General features: G+C 42.1%; 1 protein-coding gene across 1 annotated transcript; it reads right to left on the reverse strand.

Moving 5' to 3' along the window:
* Positions 1-7,151: 7,151 nt before the first annotated feature.
* On the reverse strand, positions 7,152-20,311 carry arsj (arylsulfatase family, member J). The gene is made up of 2 exons (XM_018674322.2): positions 19,461-20,311; positions 7,152-9,162 (listed from the first exon to the last, which is right to left on the reverse strand). The coding sequence occupies exons 1-2, from the start codon at positions 19,769-19,771 to the stop codon at positions 7,764-7,766; spliced, it is 1,710 nt and encodes a 569-aa protein (XP_018529838.1). The 5' UTR covers positions 19,772-20,311; the 3' UTR covers positions 7,152-7,763.
* Positions 20,312-21,172: the final 861 nt, after the last annotated feature.

A 21,172-nucleotide genomic window follows, 5' to 3' on the forward strand; every position in this document is an offset into this window, starting at 1 on the left:
GCACCGTCTGCCTGACTCTGTCCTCCTGGATTCAGTCTTACCTGTGTTTCATTAGTATTTCATTAGAGTCTTGTCCTTCCTTTCTTCGGTTAGCAGTGTAGTGAGTTGTGTTATGTTGTGTTAAGTCTTTTGTTTCTGTAGGTGGAAAATAAATAATCTGAACAAAACTCATCCCAGTGTGTGTATTTGGGTCCTCCTGTGTTCCTGGCTCTAATGTGACACATTCTCCAACACTGAGAGACACATAAAGCTCTGGCTAGTACGAGAGTATCACCGTGGTCCAGCTGCTGTATAAGAGGGCTGTTTACGAGACATGCATTCACTCTCACTCTACCTCTCTCTGGTTTGAGGTAAAGACTAAAATACAACTGTCATTTACAATCAACGCCAAAAACTGCTCATTAAAACCAACATTATTACTCCTGTGAAAGCCAGATGTTGTTTGAATATACAGTTTGTCTTACTGATAATTCAGAATAATAATTGCCACTGTGATCATGTAAATTAAGTCCATTTGGATCAATCATGGAAACCAAGGGGCCTGGATGCAAATTTGCAATTACATATCTCACACCATACTTTCACATTCTCATATTCACTCATATTAGTGTGGAAAGTGTTAAATAGCAACCAGAGTAACAGAGACTAATTCTACAGTAAACATCTGTGATCAGTTGCTACATCATATCACAGGTGGCTCATATTTTCTTTTCGAAATAAAAGAACATTGTTGAACCAATATTGGTCTAATCCTGACTGTACACACACACACACACACACACACACACCTTCCACATTCCTCCAGGAGGCAATAAAATGGAAAGGTCATCCTGAGGCTGAAGTCATGACATCATGAAACTGCAGCCCAGCATTGTCCAACCTTCCATTGCCTCTGATTTCCCTCACACACCCTGGCATGTGACAGGTGGAGAGGTTTAAAGTCTGGTAGCTGAAATGTATCCAGTCTTTTTTCTCCATTACTGGCAGAGGAGAAGCAGGAGGAGGTCTGTGGAGAACTGGGTTTCTGCCAGTACAGTGAACAGCTGAGTGGGCCAGCGTGACGCCAGATGGGAGGAATCAGGAGGAGGCGATTCCTCTTTGCTTATCCTGCCCAACCTCTCAGCACTTACAGTGTGAAGATCTCTGGAGGGCTGCCATGTCATTTCCCATCCTGTTCTTACTTCATATTATCTGTTTTCTCATACTTTTGTCTTCTGCTTCTTTTTTCTTTTTTTTTAAAGGCTCCTATTTCCTCAGTTAAAATGATTGTGCTTTTGCTTGTTCACACTTTCTAATCAGCATTTCACTGACCAGCTACGCAGGGCACAATGTATATCCATACTAACACATGTTATATGAATGTACATCAGAAGTATTCATAGAAACAGCAGAATAAAAATAAATTACATAAATAAAAACTAATCAAACAATGAAACCATTGAACACATAAAGACAAAAGATGAAAAGTTTAGGATTGTTCAATAAGCTGTACTGTTGATTATCTGTACATGTAACAGAGTCTTGCTATTTCTCAAACTCAAAAATATTGTAGAGGAACTGAGGTGGGAAGAAGTTGAAGAATATAATAAAACCTTGTGGGTATTATTTGCAGTAGCAACCCTAACCCTAACCCTCCATAAGACAGATGAAGTCGCTGTCAGTCTCTCACTGAAGTCGAAGTCGAAGTTCTGCGAGCTTTGATCAGATCTGAGGATATAGCTGGAAAGTTACTTAAAGCTGCATGACCTGATTTTTTGGCCAATTGAGACAATGGAACAAGCTGTAAACAAACACTAACACTCTCCTTTATAAAGTTGATACAGTGAGCATGTTAGCTAACACTTGCCTATTCACAGGTAACTGTTTGAGGAGTTGTGTTGCAGGTGATTTGACTCATATAAAACCAATATTCACTCTGTCTTTAATTGTAACTCATGATAAAAATATCCAACTTTAAAGTTCTGTATTTAAAGGTGTTTAAGTGCGTTAAATGCTCCACGTGTTCACCAGCTAGCTGCTAACTTTATCCTTCTGCTGTTTGGTGCTGGGTAGGTAGTGTGCAGTGGGTTTTTCGGGGCTTTCTCACTGAAAACAGCTGGAAACAGATTTATGAGAGTTGTGAGTGAACTTGTAAAGAACAGTAAAATTGTGGGCTGTAAAAACCAAAACAATGAGCTAAAAGAGGCTAAAAAGCTCTGAAGAGTTGCGGGAAACTGCAGAGTTGTTGAGAAATCTTCATAGATTACACATACTCATCTGATCTATTGTTAATATACATTGACTATAGCAGCTTTAACCAAAAAAAATCAACAACAACAACAAAAAAAACATACCAAAGTAATAGTAAGAACTGACCTGTCCTCCTCCCCCGCATTTCAGTCAGTCTGCCTGGGGGGGACTCAGAGGCCTGTGTGTCAGATCCAGTTGGAGTTGATGTATCACAGCTGGACCTTCACCTCCTCTTCAACCTGGTTTAAACAGTGGGTCACATCACCAGAGTGTGATTGATCGAAGCATAAACTGTAGTGCTTTTCAATACACACAATACAGTTAAAAGAAACACACAGAGAAGCACGCACATAGCTCAGGGCTGATGTGTGCAACAAAACACAGCAGACTCAACATGCATTTGAATGGTAGTTATAATCACGTTTATTTACATAGCAAGTTATCTAAAAATCAGAGTTAATGAAATGCTTTTCAAGGGTTAAGACTGAAGCTGTCGGACGAGGAAAAATTCTCAAAAGAAAGACACTGCAGGAATCAACATTAAATATGAACTTTTAGAGGTAGTGATTTGTATATTTCATAACATATTAACTTTATGCTAAGAATTATCCTTTTTCCAATTACACACACCATAAAAGTTACATGAAAATGATATGTTATCATATTATGTCATATATTATTAAAGTAATTCTTTCAAAGGCAGAAAAGCTCTTTTAGTATGATAGGTACATAACATAAGGCCAAACACTGGTTCAGGTGACTGATGAACAGGCAGGCAAACAGACAAATCTGGGAGTGACAGAAAACGCCCTCTGGAAGTCGTTTCAAACACATAATGACATCAGCTTATCATTAATGCCAGTCGTATTCAACACCTCATTTGGAGCGTAATATCAAAGTAACGGAGCGAAACAGCGAGTTTGGACATTCAGTGCAATACAGTCCACTCAGCAGGTGGTGTATGACCTCATGTTTCTGCCCTCATGCTTATTGTATAAACATTAATCAAACAAGGATGTGATTGTGTGTATTTGAATAATGAGGAGGAGATGAGCTGAACATTACATCAGTGGTCAATTAGTGAAGAAAACAATGTTCTCTCTGCTCTCAATTGTGGGAAACTCATGTTGTTTCTGATATGACTGGTCTGTCATTCTCACAGCTGCTGCTGTGATCCTCGATGATTCTTTTTTCTTTTTACTGGTGAAGGAAAACAAACACACTACACACATAAAAAGTGGTTGACATACAAACCATCATATACATACATACATGTAGACACACATGAGACAAGACAAGGACAGCACTTTCTGCAAATAAGAGAGGGAAAAAGAAGAAAAAGAAAAAAGAAGAGAAAGGAGAGAGAGAGAAAAGAAAACACAAATACAAATAAGACTATATATAAGAGAGAGTTTTTAGTTTGTCTTGCTCTGTTTTAGTGCAGTGGTATAGGGCTGCCACCATAGTGATCACACTCCAGACCCTTGGGAGGAGGTCGGCCATCAGGTGACAAGACCCTGTCTCCCAACCTGAACCACTCTCAGACCCTCGGGAGAGAGACAGCTCTTTGTGATCCACCCCCTGTACCAGTTTTTTTTTTTCTTAATCCTAATGATTTCAAATGTTTATGTTGCTCTCTGCTAAATTCAGTGTAAAAATTTTACAAGGTGTAAAAATGACAGATTTCCTATTTACAGCTTGTTTTGATGCCCCCCCCCCCCCAAAAAAAAAAAAAAAAAAACTTTCATAAGCTTTAATATACTAATGCTAGCTTTACAGATGTTGTAGCCAAAGCTCTGTCCTCCTTTCTGTCAGCACTGAAAAAATCATTTTAGGTTGACTTGTACATAACAGCAAAACACAAATAATACAATAAGTATCTACTGCCAGGCTGATCATTGGAGGTAACAGAACAGCTTTAATAGGACTGATAGACAGAAGATAGAACTGGCCTCTGCTTGTAATGTACTTCATGTACCAACCAGGCCACATTTAATAAGATACATGCTGCATTTATGTACAGCACAAAAGCAGTGTGATGAGGGAGGTCAGGGCTGATACACTGATGTTTTCAAGTGTTGCATGTGGTACTTTCAAAGCATGCAACATGGGAAAAGCTCCAAACTTGTTGGATTGGGAAGTGTTGACAAATTTCGTGGCAGCGCGTTTTGGCTGGAGCACAGCACTGATTACTCTCTGCAGCTGACTGACTGTGAGTGAGAGTGGAGGGAAAACTGCCTCGACACGATTCGCACAAGAGATCAGGAGGAAGACTTGATGGATGGCAGAAGACTTGTTGGACGTGTAGGTGGTGGCAAGTGGACCACAGGGCCTGGGGGCGCTGAATACCACCGAGAGATGGACGACAACTGTGTTTGTTTGAAAGATCCAGGCCTTCTTTGCAACACAGCTGGTGCACCAACCAAACCCCACAGGTCTGGACTTGAGCAAAACCCTCAGAGGACCTCTGCTAAGCCAAGAAGGGAAGAGAGGGAAGAGAAACAGAGGATGAAAAGAGCATGAATAAAGCATTATGAGAATAATGACAGGAGTAAAGAGAGAGGGAAGCAGTCTGAATGACTACAAGGGGAAGGAGATGAGAGGATGAATACAGCCAAGTACCTATACAAAGATTAATGAGAGGGAAGAAGAAACATTAAGATATTAAGGGAGTGGTCCTTGGGAAGAGCTAAATGAGGCCATATGTCATAAACTGGATAAAGTGGGAGTGCTGGACCTCTGCTGAAGGCCAAGAGAAGTTCCAGTTGTGCATGGGTGAAATTGCTCATTACAGGAAATCCCCATGTCTGAAGACAGACGACCAGCCAAGCCAGACTGTCCATCAAGCTAATTTACTGTTCTGTCTTCTCCCTGACACCTATACTCTTCTCATGGGCTTCAATAAATGTTAAAGTTGCTCTAACTCACATAGGTGGACCTGTAATTACAGTGGTACATTATGTATTTTCCAGCAGGCACTGTTTGAACTCTGTACGTACATGTGAATGCCCTGTGATTCATGCAGGAAAAAGGATGTATCGTCTTTATCATTTTGCTGACTTTTCAGGCCACTTCCTAGGCAGGACTTCCTATGACGTCACTAACAAACGTGACAGCAGCTGTTTCATATGCTTGTACAATCACTTGAAAAAAGTCTCAACTACATCTTATGAAAGGAATGTCAAATATCTGCCAAGTTGCTGGAGTGCACAGCCCTGCAGAGTGTAATGCCGTGAGTGGATGCATCACAAGCATTAAATGTGCTCTGGCATTTTGGGCGGTGTTCACAAAAAATCTCATGGAATCTGTATTAATTCTGATTCTTTTGGGCAACAGCTGCTTGGTATTTGTCTTGTTTTTCATCGCTTGACTTTGGGAGAGATACTTTAGAACTCACGTCTAGCTGAGTCATGGTGTTTCGAACGTAGCTCTTGGCAATGAGGTGGTTGGCTCTTTCCAGTTGGCTACACATAATTTGGCTAAATTGCTCCGATGATCATGCGAGAACCTAAACTATACGTTTCACACGGTGCCACAGCTGAAAGAAAACCCACACAATCCGGCACAATCGTATTCCCACACTTCACTTTGATCAAAGCTTTCTTGCTCTGTCATCCATCAGGTTTATTTTCTCCTATCATTCCCAATGAGCACTAATTGGCATTCTTAATGTGGGGCAGCAGGATGAGGGAGCTTGATGTATTGCCTCACAGCTCAGTTACAGGGGAAAAAAAAATGCCTTCGGTTTTTCCCATAAGAGGGATGCTAATGCCCATAACTGAAAGCAAATGTGAATTCCCAGAGAATCCAGGGTTTAACTGTTCCTATGGCCCATGGGAGAGGAAATTCAGCACGACGCAACAAAATAAGAATCCGATCTACTATAATTCTCAGCTGTAACTCATAATATACGGAGGGCATTGCTTGCATTTTATGCTCATGGGTAAAACTGAGCTTACCCAGGTTGGTTCTGGTTCCCATGGGTACAATCTGGCTTGTAGACACAAATCAACGTGAGGGAGCAGAGGAAAACCAGTACGATTAACCCAACTAGACCTCACCTGCTTTGAATTTACAGAGGTTAAGGATGGAAAGGCCCATCTTCATATTAGCATAAGCTGTTAACAGAAACGCCACTGTGAAAGTTAAGTCAGTGCCTGAATGGTCTGAGGTCATAACTTGGCTCAGCACACCGGTGAGGCAGGGGGATCCAAGTTAGCGTGGATGGGAGAGATGTGCAGTGCAGCCTGGCACTCTATCCACGGGAAAACCCCTCTCTCTGGAACTCCTGCTGTTTTATGTGTTCGTAACAAATTTCGAGCTTTCAGATTGTACCGGCGCCACAAACTTGCATTGCTCTTCAAAGCTGCTTAGTTAGCCAAGTAAAAAGACAAATGGAAGAGCTATGGAGTTTTGTTCCATTTTTAGGCAACTATAAATCTTTTAGTTTACAGTACATTTAGAAGTCATTTGTGTCATTAAAAAGCTAATTGGCCTGTAAAGTATAACAAACCCATCTACTTGCAAAACTCATGAACAGTTCAAGTCAGCAAATTTGGGGACTGTTTACATGACTGCCAAGCAACAAAGACATGAAAAATATAGTTTTTATTTTATGTTACGTTCACTCCTCGGTCTCTTTTTTCCTTGATCACAACTTCTTGCGTAGTACACCATGATTGATGAGGCAGGCATTTTTGTAATGACTGCAAGAAGTCTTTATCACACACACACCCCACACCACTGTAGTGTATTTTCCATGAATAAATGTGCTTAGTGGCTGCGTCTCAGCCTCTAAAAATGAAGGAGATGTTAAAACTTTTCCAGTTACAAGAGTATTTACTGTCATCACAATGAAGGAAATTTGGCTGTAATAAAATGCAAACCAGACAGGGCTTGAGAGATTGCAGGAGACAAAGAGCTTTGTGTCTGGGGCTTTTATTTTGTTAGTTTGTCTTACATTCAGGTTGGCCTGGTGCCGGACCAGACATCATCTTAAAGAGGGAACAAAATCTGTTATTCTTAGGTTCAGACAGACTGTGCTTATAAAACCAATGTACATCAAGTCACACATCACACAAATCCTACATCTGTTTCCACGACACTGTATCGCTGCAATCAACAACATAATAGAACTATGTCTTACTTTATTTCTCTGTCACCAAAATGTATGGCAACTGTCTAGGAAAATTGATTTTCTATTCTAAGTGAAACATGAATCTACAGAACAATCCAAAGGTGACAACAGTTCAAGCATGCAACACAATCTAGAAAAATAAACATTCTTTAAATGCCCCTAACATTAACATGAGGTCTTAGCTGTGTCTGGGCATGACAGTAGTGTTTGAACAAGTGGATCTTCTCCTTATTCTATTGAGGCATTGCAAAAGTTCATCCGCATTGTTTTTCATACAGTATAAAGTGGAGTCAAGTTAGAACTAACTGGAGTTACAGAGTCTGATTAGGACAATCCTGAAACAGGAAGTATCAATCCCTGAGAAAAGGCAACTGAAGTCTTTCACAAAAGGGGTAAGCTATTCTTCTACCTTCCTTTTCAGCTTTCTGTTCTTTGATTTCTTTTTCCACCTTCTTTTTCCAAGATGGTTGGTGAACAAATTATTGTATCTCTCTTCCTCCTCCTGCTCCTCCCTCTCATCTTTGTACCAGGGTCCCCATACGCCCCCGTTGTACTGAGGGTTAGAACGCAGGTCTTTGGCTGGGTAGCGTACAGGTACTGCAGTCTTGTTGTACTGTGCTAGCCGCATTAGCATCTTCTTCACTATATGTGGGTAGCGCTGAGACAAGTCCACTCTCTCGTAAGGGTCGGCAGTTATGTTGAAAAGCCAAATGGATTTACCCCTGTCCCAACGGACGCGCTCATTATGCCAGCGATTGGTTAGCCGCTGGTTGGAGAAGGTTTGTGGGGGCACCCAGTCACTGTAGCCAGGAACACCTGTCAGGAGCTTCCAGTGGCCCACCCGGAGTGCAGCCTGGATGGCTGTGTTCCATAAGCCATACCCGGCTTTCCATGAACCATTCTTGGCTTTGATATAGATTGGGTCAATGTTATGAAGAATGTCCTGTCGAGGCGACGGGCGGCCTTCACTGATGGCCTCCCAGACATCGTACCCATCCAGATTTAGATCTTCGTCTAAGGTCCCTTCACCCAGGGTCACCAGTGTGGGGAACCAGTCAGTGATGTGAACCAAAGATCGACATTTTGTCCCTTTGTTCACCAACAGGGGACTGTGAACGAAGCCCACCGCCCTGATGCCACCCTCCCAGTAGGTGGCCTTACTTCCTCTGAGGGGCCAGTTGCTTCCACCAGCTAATGGCTGACCCCCATTATCTGAGGAGTACACTATAACTGAGTTGTCATAATAACCGTAGCGCTTTAGCGCAATTGTGAGGTTGTGGATGGCTTCATCTAGGCAGGACACCATTGCGGCATATTTACGACGATGCAAGTTTGGAATGCCCTTGTAGCGCTCGAGGTAGCGGGCAGGAACCTGCAGTGGGGAGTGAACAGCCTGATAGGCTAAATAGAGAAACAAAGGCTGTCTGTGAGGGTTGTGATTGGCTAAAATACTGATTGCCTTACGAGTGAACATCACAGTAGAGTACATGCCGCGGTCCTGTTCCCAAGCTGCCTCCTCCCCTTCATACAAATCATAACCACACATACCGGGTCCTTCACATTTATAGTGACTGTAGTAGTCCCCGCTTCCTAGCAGGGAGCCGAAGAAAGTGTCAAAGCCACGCTGGGTGGGCAGACAGCCACGCTTGTAGAAGCCCAGGTGCCATTTGCCCACCATGTGGGTGGAGTATCCTGCTTGCCTGAGCTTCTGGGGCAGGGTGACATTTTCCAGGGGCAGACAGTTGGGCTGGGTAGCTCGAATTATGGAGTGCTGCAGGCCTGTGTGGATCTGATACCTGAAAAACAAGAACAGATATCACCTCGTCAGAGACATGATCAATTTTAGGGAAATATGCAACTTTGATGAGAGCTGGTCATCAAATAGAAAGTGCCTGAAAAAACTGTACTTACTGCAGGGATTTTTGTCCCTTTAAACGTGCTACTCAGAATTGAGTACCATATCCCTTAGCTACTGAACAAAAAATAATTACTGTAACTGTGAGAGGAACCAAGCCATGATTCAGTCTGCCATGACATTACATCTGATGATATTATGCCTTTACTTTGCTCTCTCCTACTAAGTGACATTTATGACCTGGCTGTATTTCCAAAAAACGCTGAAAGGCCTTCCTCTATATTCTTTGCTCAAACTGTCAAGAGTTGGACACCAGCTCATAAACTGGTCCAGATAGGATAATAGGGCCTGCTGCGTGAGTTCATTTAAAAAATGTTCACATGCTACTGTATGACATTTCAATAAAATAATCTAAACACTGAAAACACTGCCAATGTGTGTGTATAAAATCGAAGACTAGATTTTTTCCTCCCACAAAAGACTTCCCTCGCAGACCATTTGAAGGCAGTACGTTGTCTAGTTAAAGAGAGAATCTTTGTATGGAAATTACACACTGATACATTATTCAATCCAATTCTAATTACAATGGATCCTGTCCAAAGCAAACACATTTGAGAGAACAGAGGACTGCTTATAGGCTGGCAACCGAAGCACACAGCAATGTTCAACTGACGTCTAACAGTGCAGTGCAAGGAGGTGAATGGCTAATGGTAGGTGGAAGGGGGAGGCCCAGAGCAAAAACAGAAGACCTGTCACTCAAGGCCAGACAGGAAGCAGAGTTGTGACCTGGAGCTAATGATGCTGTTAGAGCTATCTTAACAGCAAAGCACACACTATTGATAAGTGAAGGGCAAACACTGCAGTTTATATCAAGGAACTTTTACATTAAGTGCAAAAGTAAACTTGTAAGTGCTTTTGGCAGTGAAGGAAGGATTAAGTCAGCCCACAATCTGGGGTAATTTATTTGACTTTTAATGTCACTTAGCACAAAATTACCATATGACAGTATATCTCCAGGCATTTAGAAGAACTGTTGATTCTGACTTAACCAAATACCCCCCACCCATTGGACTCTCCCATTCCCACACCACCACGTCATCAATTACTCAAGGATTGAGAACGTCACCAATGACGTGCTTTGGAAGAAATTTATAAAGTGAAGTAAAAGCTTCCTTGATAAGCCTGACAAAAGCAAATAAAAAGCAATACTGTAAAACATTAACATCTGAAGTAGATTTCAGCTAGATTTCTACTCCAATGAAGGGATGTTCCATCTGTCCCTGATAACTTGTTGACTCAGTGAACCTCAACATGTTAGTGTACTGACTGAGATGCAATTATAGCATGGTGTATCAAAAGTGAAAGTATTGAGAATTCACATTCAATGCTTTTGTTAAATGAAAAAATTATTAAAACATGTTTACATTCCCTAAAATGAGGTATCACAAAAGTAAAGCGCAACATATTAATTGGACTAGCTAATATATAACCTGATACCAGTATATATATATATATATATATATCCATAAGTGGCAGGAAAATGCAAAAGTGTGCAGTAAATTAAAAAATGTTTTTCCATAGTTAGATTGAATCCCTTAAAAATGTTTAAGTAAATAATGCTAGCTCATACATCCTTATCATGGATTTTTCAACTCTAAAATATTGTTGGCTTCAAAAAACAGCATTGTTTAGGTAACAGTACTAAACCTCAGGCAGCTCTCTAAGCAAAGCCCAACCACTGTCCCAAGCTGGGCTGGGCCTAATTATATTATAGTTCATTTTAAATATAATTCATTTTAGAAAATCCACCCTTTGTCTTTCTTGCCAAGAGTAGATTAGAAGATCCACTCTCATAGCTGCCCTTTAAATATCAGGCTGGTTAACCAGAGGTGTAAAAATGACTATTTCTGGTTATGTGCTGCACTGTTTCTTGGTTGGTATTTGTACAGATTAAACAAATGTAACATGTGACATGCTAGAAGGAGGATTTTGTGACCTTTGCATTTTGCCCAAGATGTTGAAGTATTTCATTTAGTCTAACTGGGTCTGGGTAGGTCTGTTCTATTGCTCTGGGTCCCAGTCAGTATGTTTAATTATGCTTAATCCTAAGTGGATCCAAGCTTTCTCAGCTCTGATCATGAGGTACATCAGAATCAGTGTGGACTGTGAGGTGCGGGGAAAAATTATGTTTAGTACTCTTCCTAAATGCAGATGCTCCATAATTGGTGGTCCATTATACTGCTGCCAGAGTTGGTGTTCTTCTATTTGAGCCTACCGCATTCTGGATCAGGTATAATTATATTCTGGGCTGTGTGGATCAGGTCTGAGTGTCCTGCAATCAAAACTATGAGCTGTGGGATTAGTGGTCTGACTTTGAAGCAGCCAAGCCAACTTTATCATTACAGAGACTGTGACTGACTGTGTTTTTGGCTCTCAGTGAGGCAGCTCAGCTGGGACTTTGGAAGCAATTCTCAGAAGATGAACACAACGAACTCTGACTTCATTTCTGTCTGACTCTCTATGTCTGCTGTGAGTGAAAGAAAGACACCCAGGAGACAAGGAACCAATGCAGCCAGATGCCTCTTTACCGTCTTCCCTCTTTTGACACTCCCTTGCTCTCTCTTGAGGTTAGCGGTGTGCAGTCAAGCTGTCACCAGGGAAGGGGAGTGAAAATAAGTGTCTGGTTTAGGTTTCCAGAAAGGAGTATTCAGCTGGAAGAGAACCAGAAGGTTGGTCAGGCCTTGTGAGGCTCTACTCCCCATGGAGAATGCAAAAGTCCTTCAAGGTTTACACCACCTTGTGGTGAGTGCAACGTTCCAAAGCCTGCAATAAACTCATTGATTTAAAACCTAAGACCTACTCTCAACAAAAACAATACACTAGGGACTTGTCCCCATAAAATCACAGACTGCCACTGCAAGCAAACACACACACCCCTGCATGTAGCACAGTTAGCCAGATCATCATTTGAGCTAGTTTATACAAGCTTCTGTTTCAGGATATCTATGATAAAACAATCACCAGCAATAAAAATGTCAAATATCTTTGGTTATTTTAGGTAATGAGAATTCATAGCAACACTTCTTGCCTTGGTGTCACCATTCAAACATTTCAGTCTAGTGTATTTTTTACAGTTTATGTCAGAGACACTTGATTTTTAACTTGACCTCCACCTTAAATATGTTTATTATTATTATGGTGCCTGTGGTCATTTAGGTTGGAGGACTTGTTTTAACTGCACTCATATGAGTGCTAGCTTTCAGACTGATGATAATTCTGGTTAAGCTATCACTACACTAATGAATTATAAATTGGCACAAGTATACATAATGATTGTAGGTTAAGAATGGAGGGTCAATTCTGCATCTGGCACTGTGAGTTATTAAAAAGCCAATGTGCTGATTTTACTGCTTGGAAGCAATATACACTGTGTGTGTGGAGTATGTCTGTGTGTAACAGCTCAGCCTCTTACTACCTCCACTGATCACTGACCCACCTCATCACCAGCATATTCTAATGCCAGCTGCAGTTAGTGGAGACATTCTTGACAAACCTGGGGGAAGAGCTGTTTGTCCTCTGGAGAGAATTACACTGTAATGCACTGTGTTTTGCCAAAACAAAATGACATCTGGGTTTGATGCCTCCAAAACTTTTGGAAAGTTAGAAAAGTGTAATGTTTACCACTTGGCAAAACTGATTCCCATGGATTCAAATCCGGTTCCCAGGACCTTTAAAATGTTTAACTCCTCAGGATAATAATACAGCGCAATTCTGAATTTGATACCTCTATTCGTCTTTGAGGTCAGGTCAATGAATTCAAAATGAGACCACACTGGCCCTGGTGGGAGCCAAGAGAGAGTCTTGGTTTCATATGGCGATGAGAAGAATTTCTTGTCACTTGGTGGTCTAAGCAGGGAGCGCTCTGAAACCCAACTACAAACATGCACACTGGGGGATAGAGGAGGTATTGTTGCTCTGTCATTAGTGAATGAGATTCAAATGCAATGAACTAAGAAAGGGAAGGGAATGAAGGGAAGAAGAAAAGCCAACATGTGTTTGTGGGTAAGACATCAACATCAACAAGTCGTTGTCGTCAACCAAGCCTGGTATGGGAATGTGATTCTTTAGGAAAAAAAGATGTAAAGAAGCTTGTTGTCTTCACTCTTTTGTTGAAAAAATCCACATAATACATAATTAACTCCAAGAAGAGTGAGTACTTGTAAAGCCTCGTTCTCCATAATCTCTCCAGACTTTCCACACACAAAGTACTTGGTGCATTTAGACTTGTTACTAGCCCATAAATGTCTATAAAATGACTTTTGGATGTAATACGCTCCATTATCTTCAATCTCCTTTTGTATTCGTTTCATTTATACAAGGATCATTTTTCCACTTCTGCCCTTCACTTCATTTATTTTTATTTGTCAAGCTCTTTTGCATCTGTGCCAGTACTGGGAGAAAAAGACCTTGTATAACTTAAAAGTGAAAACAATGGATGATTCGACTCAGAGAGACTAAAGAAAGAACAAAAATGGAGACCAGATACATGTGCAAATTTATTAAGACACATACGTGTGTGTTTAAGATTTGACCCTTTCAGAGCCCCAGCCCCTGCTTCCACAGCTCCTGCAGGTTTGGTGGTGTTCACATACCGAAAGGTTACAGCCGTGTAATGAGAATGTCATGCTAAGTGCAGCCTGTGATCCCTCCACAAATCAGTCAAACCAACCTGAGGTCTTGATGGAGAATGGTACAAGGTGGAGCGCAAAGACTTTTCAAAGTATCCCTGTGTTGTTTCTCTTTGACATGTGAGGGAGTTCACAAGGAAACTAGGTCTTGACTTTGCAGGTTTTGGGGAATGTGAAGGACAGCTCTAGGTCTTCAGTATTTATGAAACCTTAAAATAATGACTGCAGTAACTACTGCCCCCTGGAGAACTTTCCTCCTTCTCTGCAGTACCTCCAGATGATTTATTGTTTTTTTTTGTTTTTTTTTTTTAACTAAGCCAGGCATGAATGGGCTGCCACAGCACAGGGGCCAAAGATCTGGGGTCAGACATCTCTGCATCCTTTGTCCAGCCACACACGGGAAACACTTCTAACAGACAGTGGCTCAATTCCATATCTTATCAGGGTAAAGGGTGCTGTCGCATTCGTCAAGTAAAAAGCAGAGTTATGGTCTTAAACGCTGCTGTAATCACGCTATCTCTCTGGTTTATTTACACAACCGCTGAGCCACAAGGCCAACAAATCACACACGCCATTAAACTCGAATCACCAAGCGCAGGCAATCGCTCAAGCCCCACAAGACAAGTGCATTGGCCACTGCTCCAGCCACTGAGGTTGTAGAGGTTCCTGAGCAGACCTGCTGCCCAGGCCGGGGCCTTCTCTTATATTCCTGCTCCACGTGTTCTACACATATGGTTCAAATAAGCAGCCTCAACCCAGCACTCTGCATTTAATCAAAGTCAGCCCAGGAGTAGTTCATCTTACTTAGCTCTTCATTTACTTTCCTTGCTATCTTTGAATGTCTCCCTTCAGTTTTGCCCCTTCTTTAGCCTTTGTGCTCCTATGTTCTCTATTTCTTACAGCTGATGAACAAATCTGCTGTCAAGACTTCTTTTTCCACAAATGAACACCAACCTCTCCAGAAACTTTGCTTATTTGCCACCTTTAACATCCATTTGCTTGGTTCTACATTGCACAACTCGACCCAGAGTTCTAGGACAGACCAGTGTGGGGTGAAAGGGAGAAGTGAAAGAGTGACAGATCACTGAAACAACAAGTAAAGGGTGACCGAGAGGCTAAGACGGGTTTGAGATAAGTGTGGACAGATGGGAAGTGTGTGAATAAGTAGGAGACGGGTGAGGAGCAGAGTGAAAAAGAGCTGCTTTAAGCAAACAAACGACCCAACTCTCCTAGTGGTTAGGACCAGATTCAGATCCAGAGGTCTATAATATAAGAGCGCAGTGTTCAAGGATGACAGAGGAGCTTTTTGGAACTAAGCTGCTATCCTTGCTATAGATCTGCACTTCACTGCCCTAGGACCCCAGAACGCATTCTTCATCTTTGTTTGTTGATGGACGGTAGCTCATTCAGTGATGTAGAAGACTGATAATGAAATTTAATTTGATCCTGGTTTTCTTCAGTTGACAAAGAGTGACCATGGGTTAAACACCTGTGGCCAATGGAAAAGGTGGGTGGGGGGGACTATGATGACAAGATGAAGACCATCTGTGTGATACATTTACCCTTGACTGAGATGTAAATGGAAACAGTAAAACAGCAATAATTTACTGTGTGTATTTATCACAGTCTTACCTGCAGGTGTGAGGCTGACCAAGAGTCAAGAAAAGAAGTTCAAAGGGTAAGACAGTTGTGGGAGAAAGGTGCACTTATGATTTACTGATTTACTGCCAGAAAGTCTGCATGCAAGATTTGTCCAGACAGGTAAGTTATTATGGCTTATAAGCTCTGGAACATTCATCTCTGACACTTCAGAAGCATGTTTACTTAATTACAAAGGATCCAAAACAAGTGGAAAAGTTTCAGAAGTATTTGTTCTCCATGTCATGTGAGTATTCCACCAACATATGTAACATTTTTCAATTTTAGGGGCTGCCTGAGGAGCAACCTCTGCCCCAGCCTTTGGCAATCCACATCATCTGATCAGGGAAGATCAGTGGGAGGGTGACGGGCTGAGAAGTGCAACAACTCCAAACTTGAAGGAAATCTCTGACATTAAGCCTCTAATCTCATCAGTGCAGCTTAAAGGAAACCAGACAGGTTGAAATTTTTCTGATGCCATGAGTTTCCCAGGGGACGGACAGTGTGGAAATCTTTTCTCAAGCTCCCGTTACTGGGAGGTTAGAGCGCTTCGTTACGGTTCCAACAGCAGATGCATGCAACTGCTGCCAGGTCCCTTTTATCTTCACTCTCTTGGTTTTGGTAACCTTATAGATTCGTAAAGGTCATATCCTAACAAGTTTTCCAAAAGCTCAGGGAACTCTAACTCTTTATAACCTTTTTAATCCTGACATCTTGTCAGCTGCAGTAAAGGCTAGTGAACCCCCCAGAAACAGCCCTGACACACATCACTGCAAAACCACAAATGAAGGCATACAAAACATAATTTAACTATCTCTCTGTGATAGACTTGTAATCTGCCTCTCAGCCAAGTGCATTCTGGGATAGCTTTCTGAATACACAGATGTAACTCAATGAACATGAATGTATTTTTTGGTACTACAGGGTTATAGTTCACCTGCCACTATAGTATCCTGTGTCCATGCTGTCTTACTAGGGCTTTGTCAAACATGATGTGAAAGCCAGGTCAAGCACTACTTTGACTCTGTAATCCTTTGGGTATATTTAGTCATTTATGAGTTGACCATAGCAAAGATCTTCAGCAAGCATAGAAAAAGAAATAAAGTCATAATAAAATCTGATTATATGCAGTGTGTACGCAGCTGGGTTCAGATGCAGGTGGTTGCCATGGTAACCAGTCTAAACAGCCTGTAAAAACTTAATCAGGCTCTTATGATTTGGACTCAATCCTTTGAGTCTGATATTTGCCTTGACAAGTCTCTGCTGGTGTGCCAAAAAAGACTTGAAAGAACTTTAGTGAGTGTCCAGCTGACACAGACTGCTGATGTTTTAATGTTAACACACGGATGGATGGTGCTCTTTCACTCAAACTCAACCACACACACACACACACACACACACACACATACTCCTCTGCAACCATCCACTCAGGAATACAAGCCTGGAAACATAATTGAATCTACACCTACATTTCCACATGGATGTTAGCTGTGTTTGTTTCTCCAGACAGAGATCGGAGCAGCTCACAGAGGGCAAAAGAACGAGGAGGTGGCTGCACTTTTCCCATTATTCTCTCGGAGGCCTGCCAAAAAACACTGGTGCCCAGCAAGCCTCCTCCTTTTCTGCTAAGGAGCAGAACAGATGGTGGAGGCAGTGGAGGAGAAACCCTGCAGAGCTGCATGTACAAAGAGGAAAACTGCTGATGTGAAACATTCTATAAGCAAACTACAAAGCCACACCACAACTGACCCCCCATGATACTGTACACGTTAGCCAGCCTCGCCCTCTAATATCTCTTTACAGCTTTCTGCCGCCCTCTGAAACACTAAGTGGTTGCTAAGGTAACACTGCTGCTGCCTAATTTGGAAACACTTAGAAATATTTTTGATAAAAATCTTCCCTCAAAGCCCAATTACAAGCTTTTTCTGGAACAGGAGTCTGAGAGTCAGACACTATGGGCCCCCACTCAAACAGAATCGCCCCATAATCATGTTCTTAGTTTTGAATTATAGTTTGTATAATTTGGTAGCAATAAAGTTGGCATGAAGCCAGTTAGTGAGCTCTGGCCCACAAGTTAAGCCCAGTTTTTAATCTCATATTTGTTTACCTTTTGGCAAATTAGCACCATTAAAAATATGCAGAATTATCAGTTAGCATTTCCTGTTTGCAGTGTATCCATTGGTGTAGAAACAACTACCACTGGATTACTCTGATACTGAAGAAAACTTAAAAGCATGATGATTGTCAGTCAGGTTCTGGAATTAAATGGTTCTGGTAAATCACACTGAATCTAAAAAAGATGTGTATCATGTCTTTTTGTTGAGATTTGAGTTAGGAGTATGATGTTTGATGCAAATTGCAGAAATCAGGTCAAATCAACAGCGAAACTACAATAACTAACCTACCATTGTTTTTAGAACACCTGCAGGCACCTGTTCTTTTCACCTCATTCACTCTGTTTGAAAACCTGAAGCAAAGTCCAGTACATTATGTTCCATGAGATCAGGAGGAGGTCAGTAAGTGACCATTGCGTTAAGATTTTTGTTAAACTACTGCTTCAAGAATGAACTTTCGAAAAAACCTTCAGTCTTGTGCATATGGGACATGGGAGGTTCAGGGTCACGAATGCTGGGTTTGAGTGCTGATGTCATGTTCCTTGTTGTATCTTGAGTTTCTGACAAAAAAGCCTCACCGTCATGATCCATTTAGTGACTGCTCTGGAGCTTTTGATCACATCACAAGATCTTCATCAGCAGGTGGAGTTGGAGTTCCTCAGTAGAATTGTAGATGGTTAGATTTTCCTTTTTGTTTTTGAGCATGTGAAAGTCCTCTTGTCTTGTTAGTTCAACAATCTTATCTGCTGATGAACAACACGTGGTAGGGCCAAAAGCTCCACAGCAGAGGTGAGAATGGTTTCTCAACTACTCTTTCAAAGGCCAACACTGACCTTTGAAATCAAACTAAGGGATTTGTTAAGAAGTGATATTACATCCTTAAGAGTCAAAAACTAAACTACTAAACACTAAACGCTGTCAGCAGACAAACTCTCATACTACAGTCCATACAACCCGGGTTTTATTTTCCTCCACATAGTTTTTACACGTTGGAAAATCTTAAGACAAGTAGAGATAGCAGTGTGTACCACCTCTAGTAACAAATTTCCTGGAGTACACCCTGCTCTGATCGGCAGCACATTCTACCATAACTGGTAGAATGGATATCCTGAGCTACAAAAATAAAAATCCAGCTCGTTAAAAACCATGGCTTTCCTTTAGCAGTGTGTATGAAATGGAAACGCAGTGGCAGGACTGCTATCCATGCTCCATAGAAAAGGAAGTGGTCACAGGTATACTCAAAGATACGGATAAAAAATACTCAGGAGACATCCATCAATCTATCCATTCACTATCCATACTGCTACTGCATGAAGCTCGATCAGCTCACATTAAATGAGAAATGATTCAATTATGGCATTATTTGATTATCATGTATCTTATTTCTTAGGTGTGAATGTGTGTCATCCTCCTTACACTGACTTGTATCTTTTGTTCTTTATTATTTATTAATCTGCTATTATTAAAGTTAAAACTGAACTCTAATACACTTTAACGTGGACTGAGCAGAGCCATGTCGCACTTCTCTCAGTAACATATCAGGGTTTTATTAATCCTGGTTATCAGGAGACTACATGGAGCTGGAGTGTACTGTCAGATGGATGATAACCTCTTGTCTTTCAGCTGGCTGACTGAGTTTCCAAGCTTTTGTTTCTATCTCAAAGACCCTCTGTTAGATACCTGGCGGGCTGCCTGGACCCCCTTATAAGATATTCTATCCCCTGAACACCACGAAGACATGCAGTGGAGGTATCAGATTGGTGGGGCTTTAGGAGTGTGTGTGGGGTGTTGCACTGTACCTGCCGGTCATGAGTTGGCTCCTGGAGGGGCTGCAGAGCGGTTGCACGTAGTAATTCTCCAATTTGACTCCCTGCGCTGCCAGCCGGTCCAGTGTCGGGGTTTTGATCTCGGAGCCGTGGTACCCAACATCCCTGAAGCCTTGATCATCCACCAGGATAAAAATGATGTGAGGCTGGGTGCTGGGTTTGTCAAATTCGTTCCCCCGGTTGCGCAGCTCGGCGTTCCAGTTTTCCCACGACATCTGAACGCTCCACGTCTGAGAAATGATGAAGCTGAGGAATAAACTCACCGGGACCCACAAGATAAACATGTTTCAGCCTGATTTAGAGCCACGGGAGCGGTTACTGTCGGTCGGCGGGACGGCGCGTGCGGGCGGCGGCGTGTTGCACATGTTCAGGGGGAACAGCAACACTTGGAAATCGGGTTCGCATCGCGTTCAAGTCTTTTCTCCAACCACACGGTCCACTGACAGCTTCGCGGTTTGCGGAGAAAAATCAGAGGCGATAACACTGTCTGTGAATGCACGTGGAAACCGAGCACATCTCTCGAGCAGCTGCTGTTTGACTTTTAAAGCTTAAAAACTAGATGTTCATAAAACCACACGGAGGTTTTGTCACTGCACACAGCCTGTCTGTCTGTCATCCCTCCGACTTGTGTGGTTTTCGTCAAAAGACGCGCAGAACTCGCAAAGTCCGGACCGTCAGTGGAGCAGCTGGTGCAGGGTGTTCACAGCAGATGTCCTCCATCCTGACAGACCGCGGTCCTCCCGGGCTGAGAGCACACTGAGGACTGAGGGCAAACACTGCATGTCTTCTTGAGGAGGCAGGTCCATGTGTACGTCCCCCGCTCCCCGCAGCCCCCCCCCCAAAACACCACACTACTCTATCGCGATGCGTTCACGATCGACTCGAAAATTTTTACTTTGAAGGTTTTCAGGGGGAGGGAACGCAGCGCGCAGCTGTCATTTGGTCATGGTGTAATGTTGTTTGCTGTTGATCAGAGGCATTGTACATTAAAAGTGACACTGAGTCATCAGACCCAGCTGTTGTACAATAGAAAGTTAATGCTATGACATTTGTTTTATTTTGTCTTTTTCCCTCTCTCTCAGGGGCCCCACTTGTGACCACAACACTATGTTACTCCATGATTTGGTCAAATTTCATTCCCTATGCAAAATCAAAACCTTATTTAGAACTCTTAATCTGTTCTGGCAGATGTCTGGTGCCTGTCCCAAATAATGAAATGTTTTCAAGTGGTGAAGCAAACAATCAAAGCCAGTGTTACCATATACTGTGGCCAACAGAGAGGAGCAGCACAGCCTGTGGAAATAGTAGATTTAGATGTTGGTTCTGGTCCACATGAACATTTTATCATTCCAGACAGACAAGAGACTAGACTTGATACAAGGTCATGGAAATCCATTTGAAGATGCTGTTAGCTACTGGATAACAGATGATATCAAGGAGTAACTTACAAAGTGCAAATGTGACTACATGGAGTCCATTTAAAATTGATTGTTTGTATAATGCCTCCTGCTCAGCAGCCTGCAGCTTTATCTCCTCGATTAGTGTTCACCACTAAACGTTCCTTTTTCCTAGGAAACACTGTATGATTTTGAATTCATTCATTTATTCACTGTCACCCCTTTTCCACCAACATGGAAAAGGTTTCATTCCAGTTCGCACAACTAAAATCGAACAGTTCTGGACAT

The sequence above is a fragment of the Lates calcarifer genome, linkage group LG14 (assembly GCF_001640805.2).
Source record: "Lates calcarifer isolate ASB-BC8 linkage group LG14, TLL_Latcal_v3, whole genome shotgun sequence".
Lineage (NCBI taxonomy): Eukaryota > Metazoa > Chordata > Actinopteri > Centropomidae > Lates > Lates calcarifer.

Bases quoted from the DNA above. Each gene is read 5' to 3' on its own strand.
- arsj (XM_018674322.2), bottom strand. From the start codon at position 19,771: ATGTTTATCTTGTGGGTCCCGGTGAGTTTATTCCTCAGCTTCATCATT. The intron at 9,163-19,460 runs GTACAGTGCAAC...CTTGTTTTTCAG, and splicing joins AGCCAACTCATGACCGGCAG to GTATCAGATCCACACAGGCC.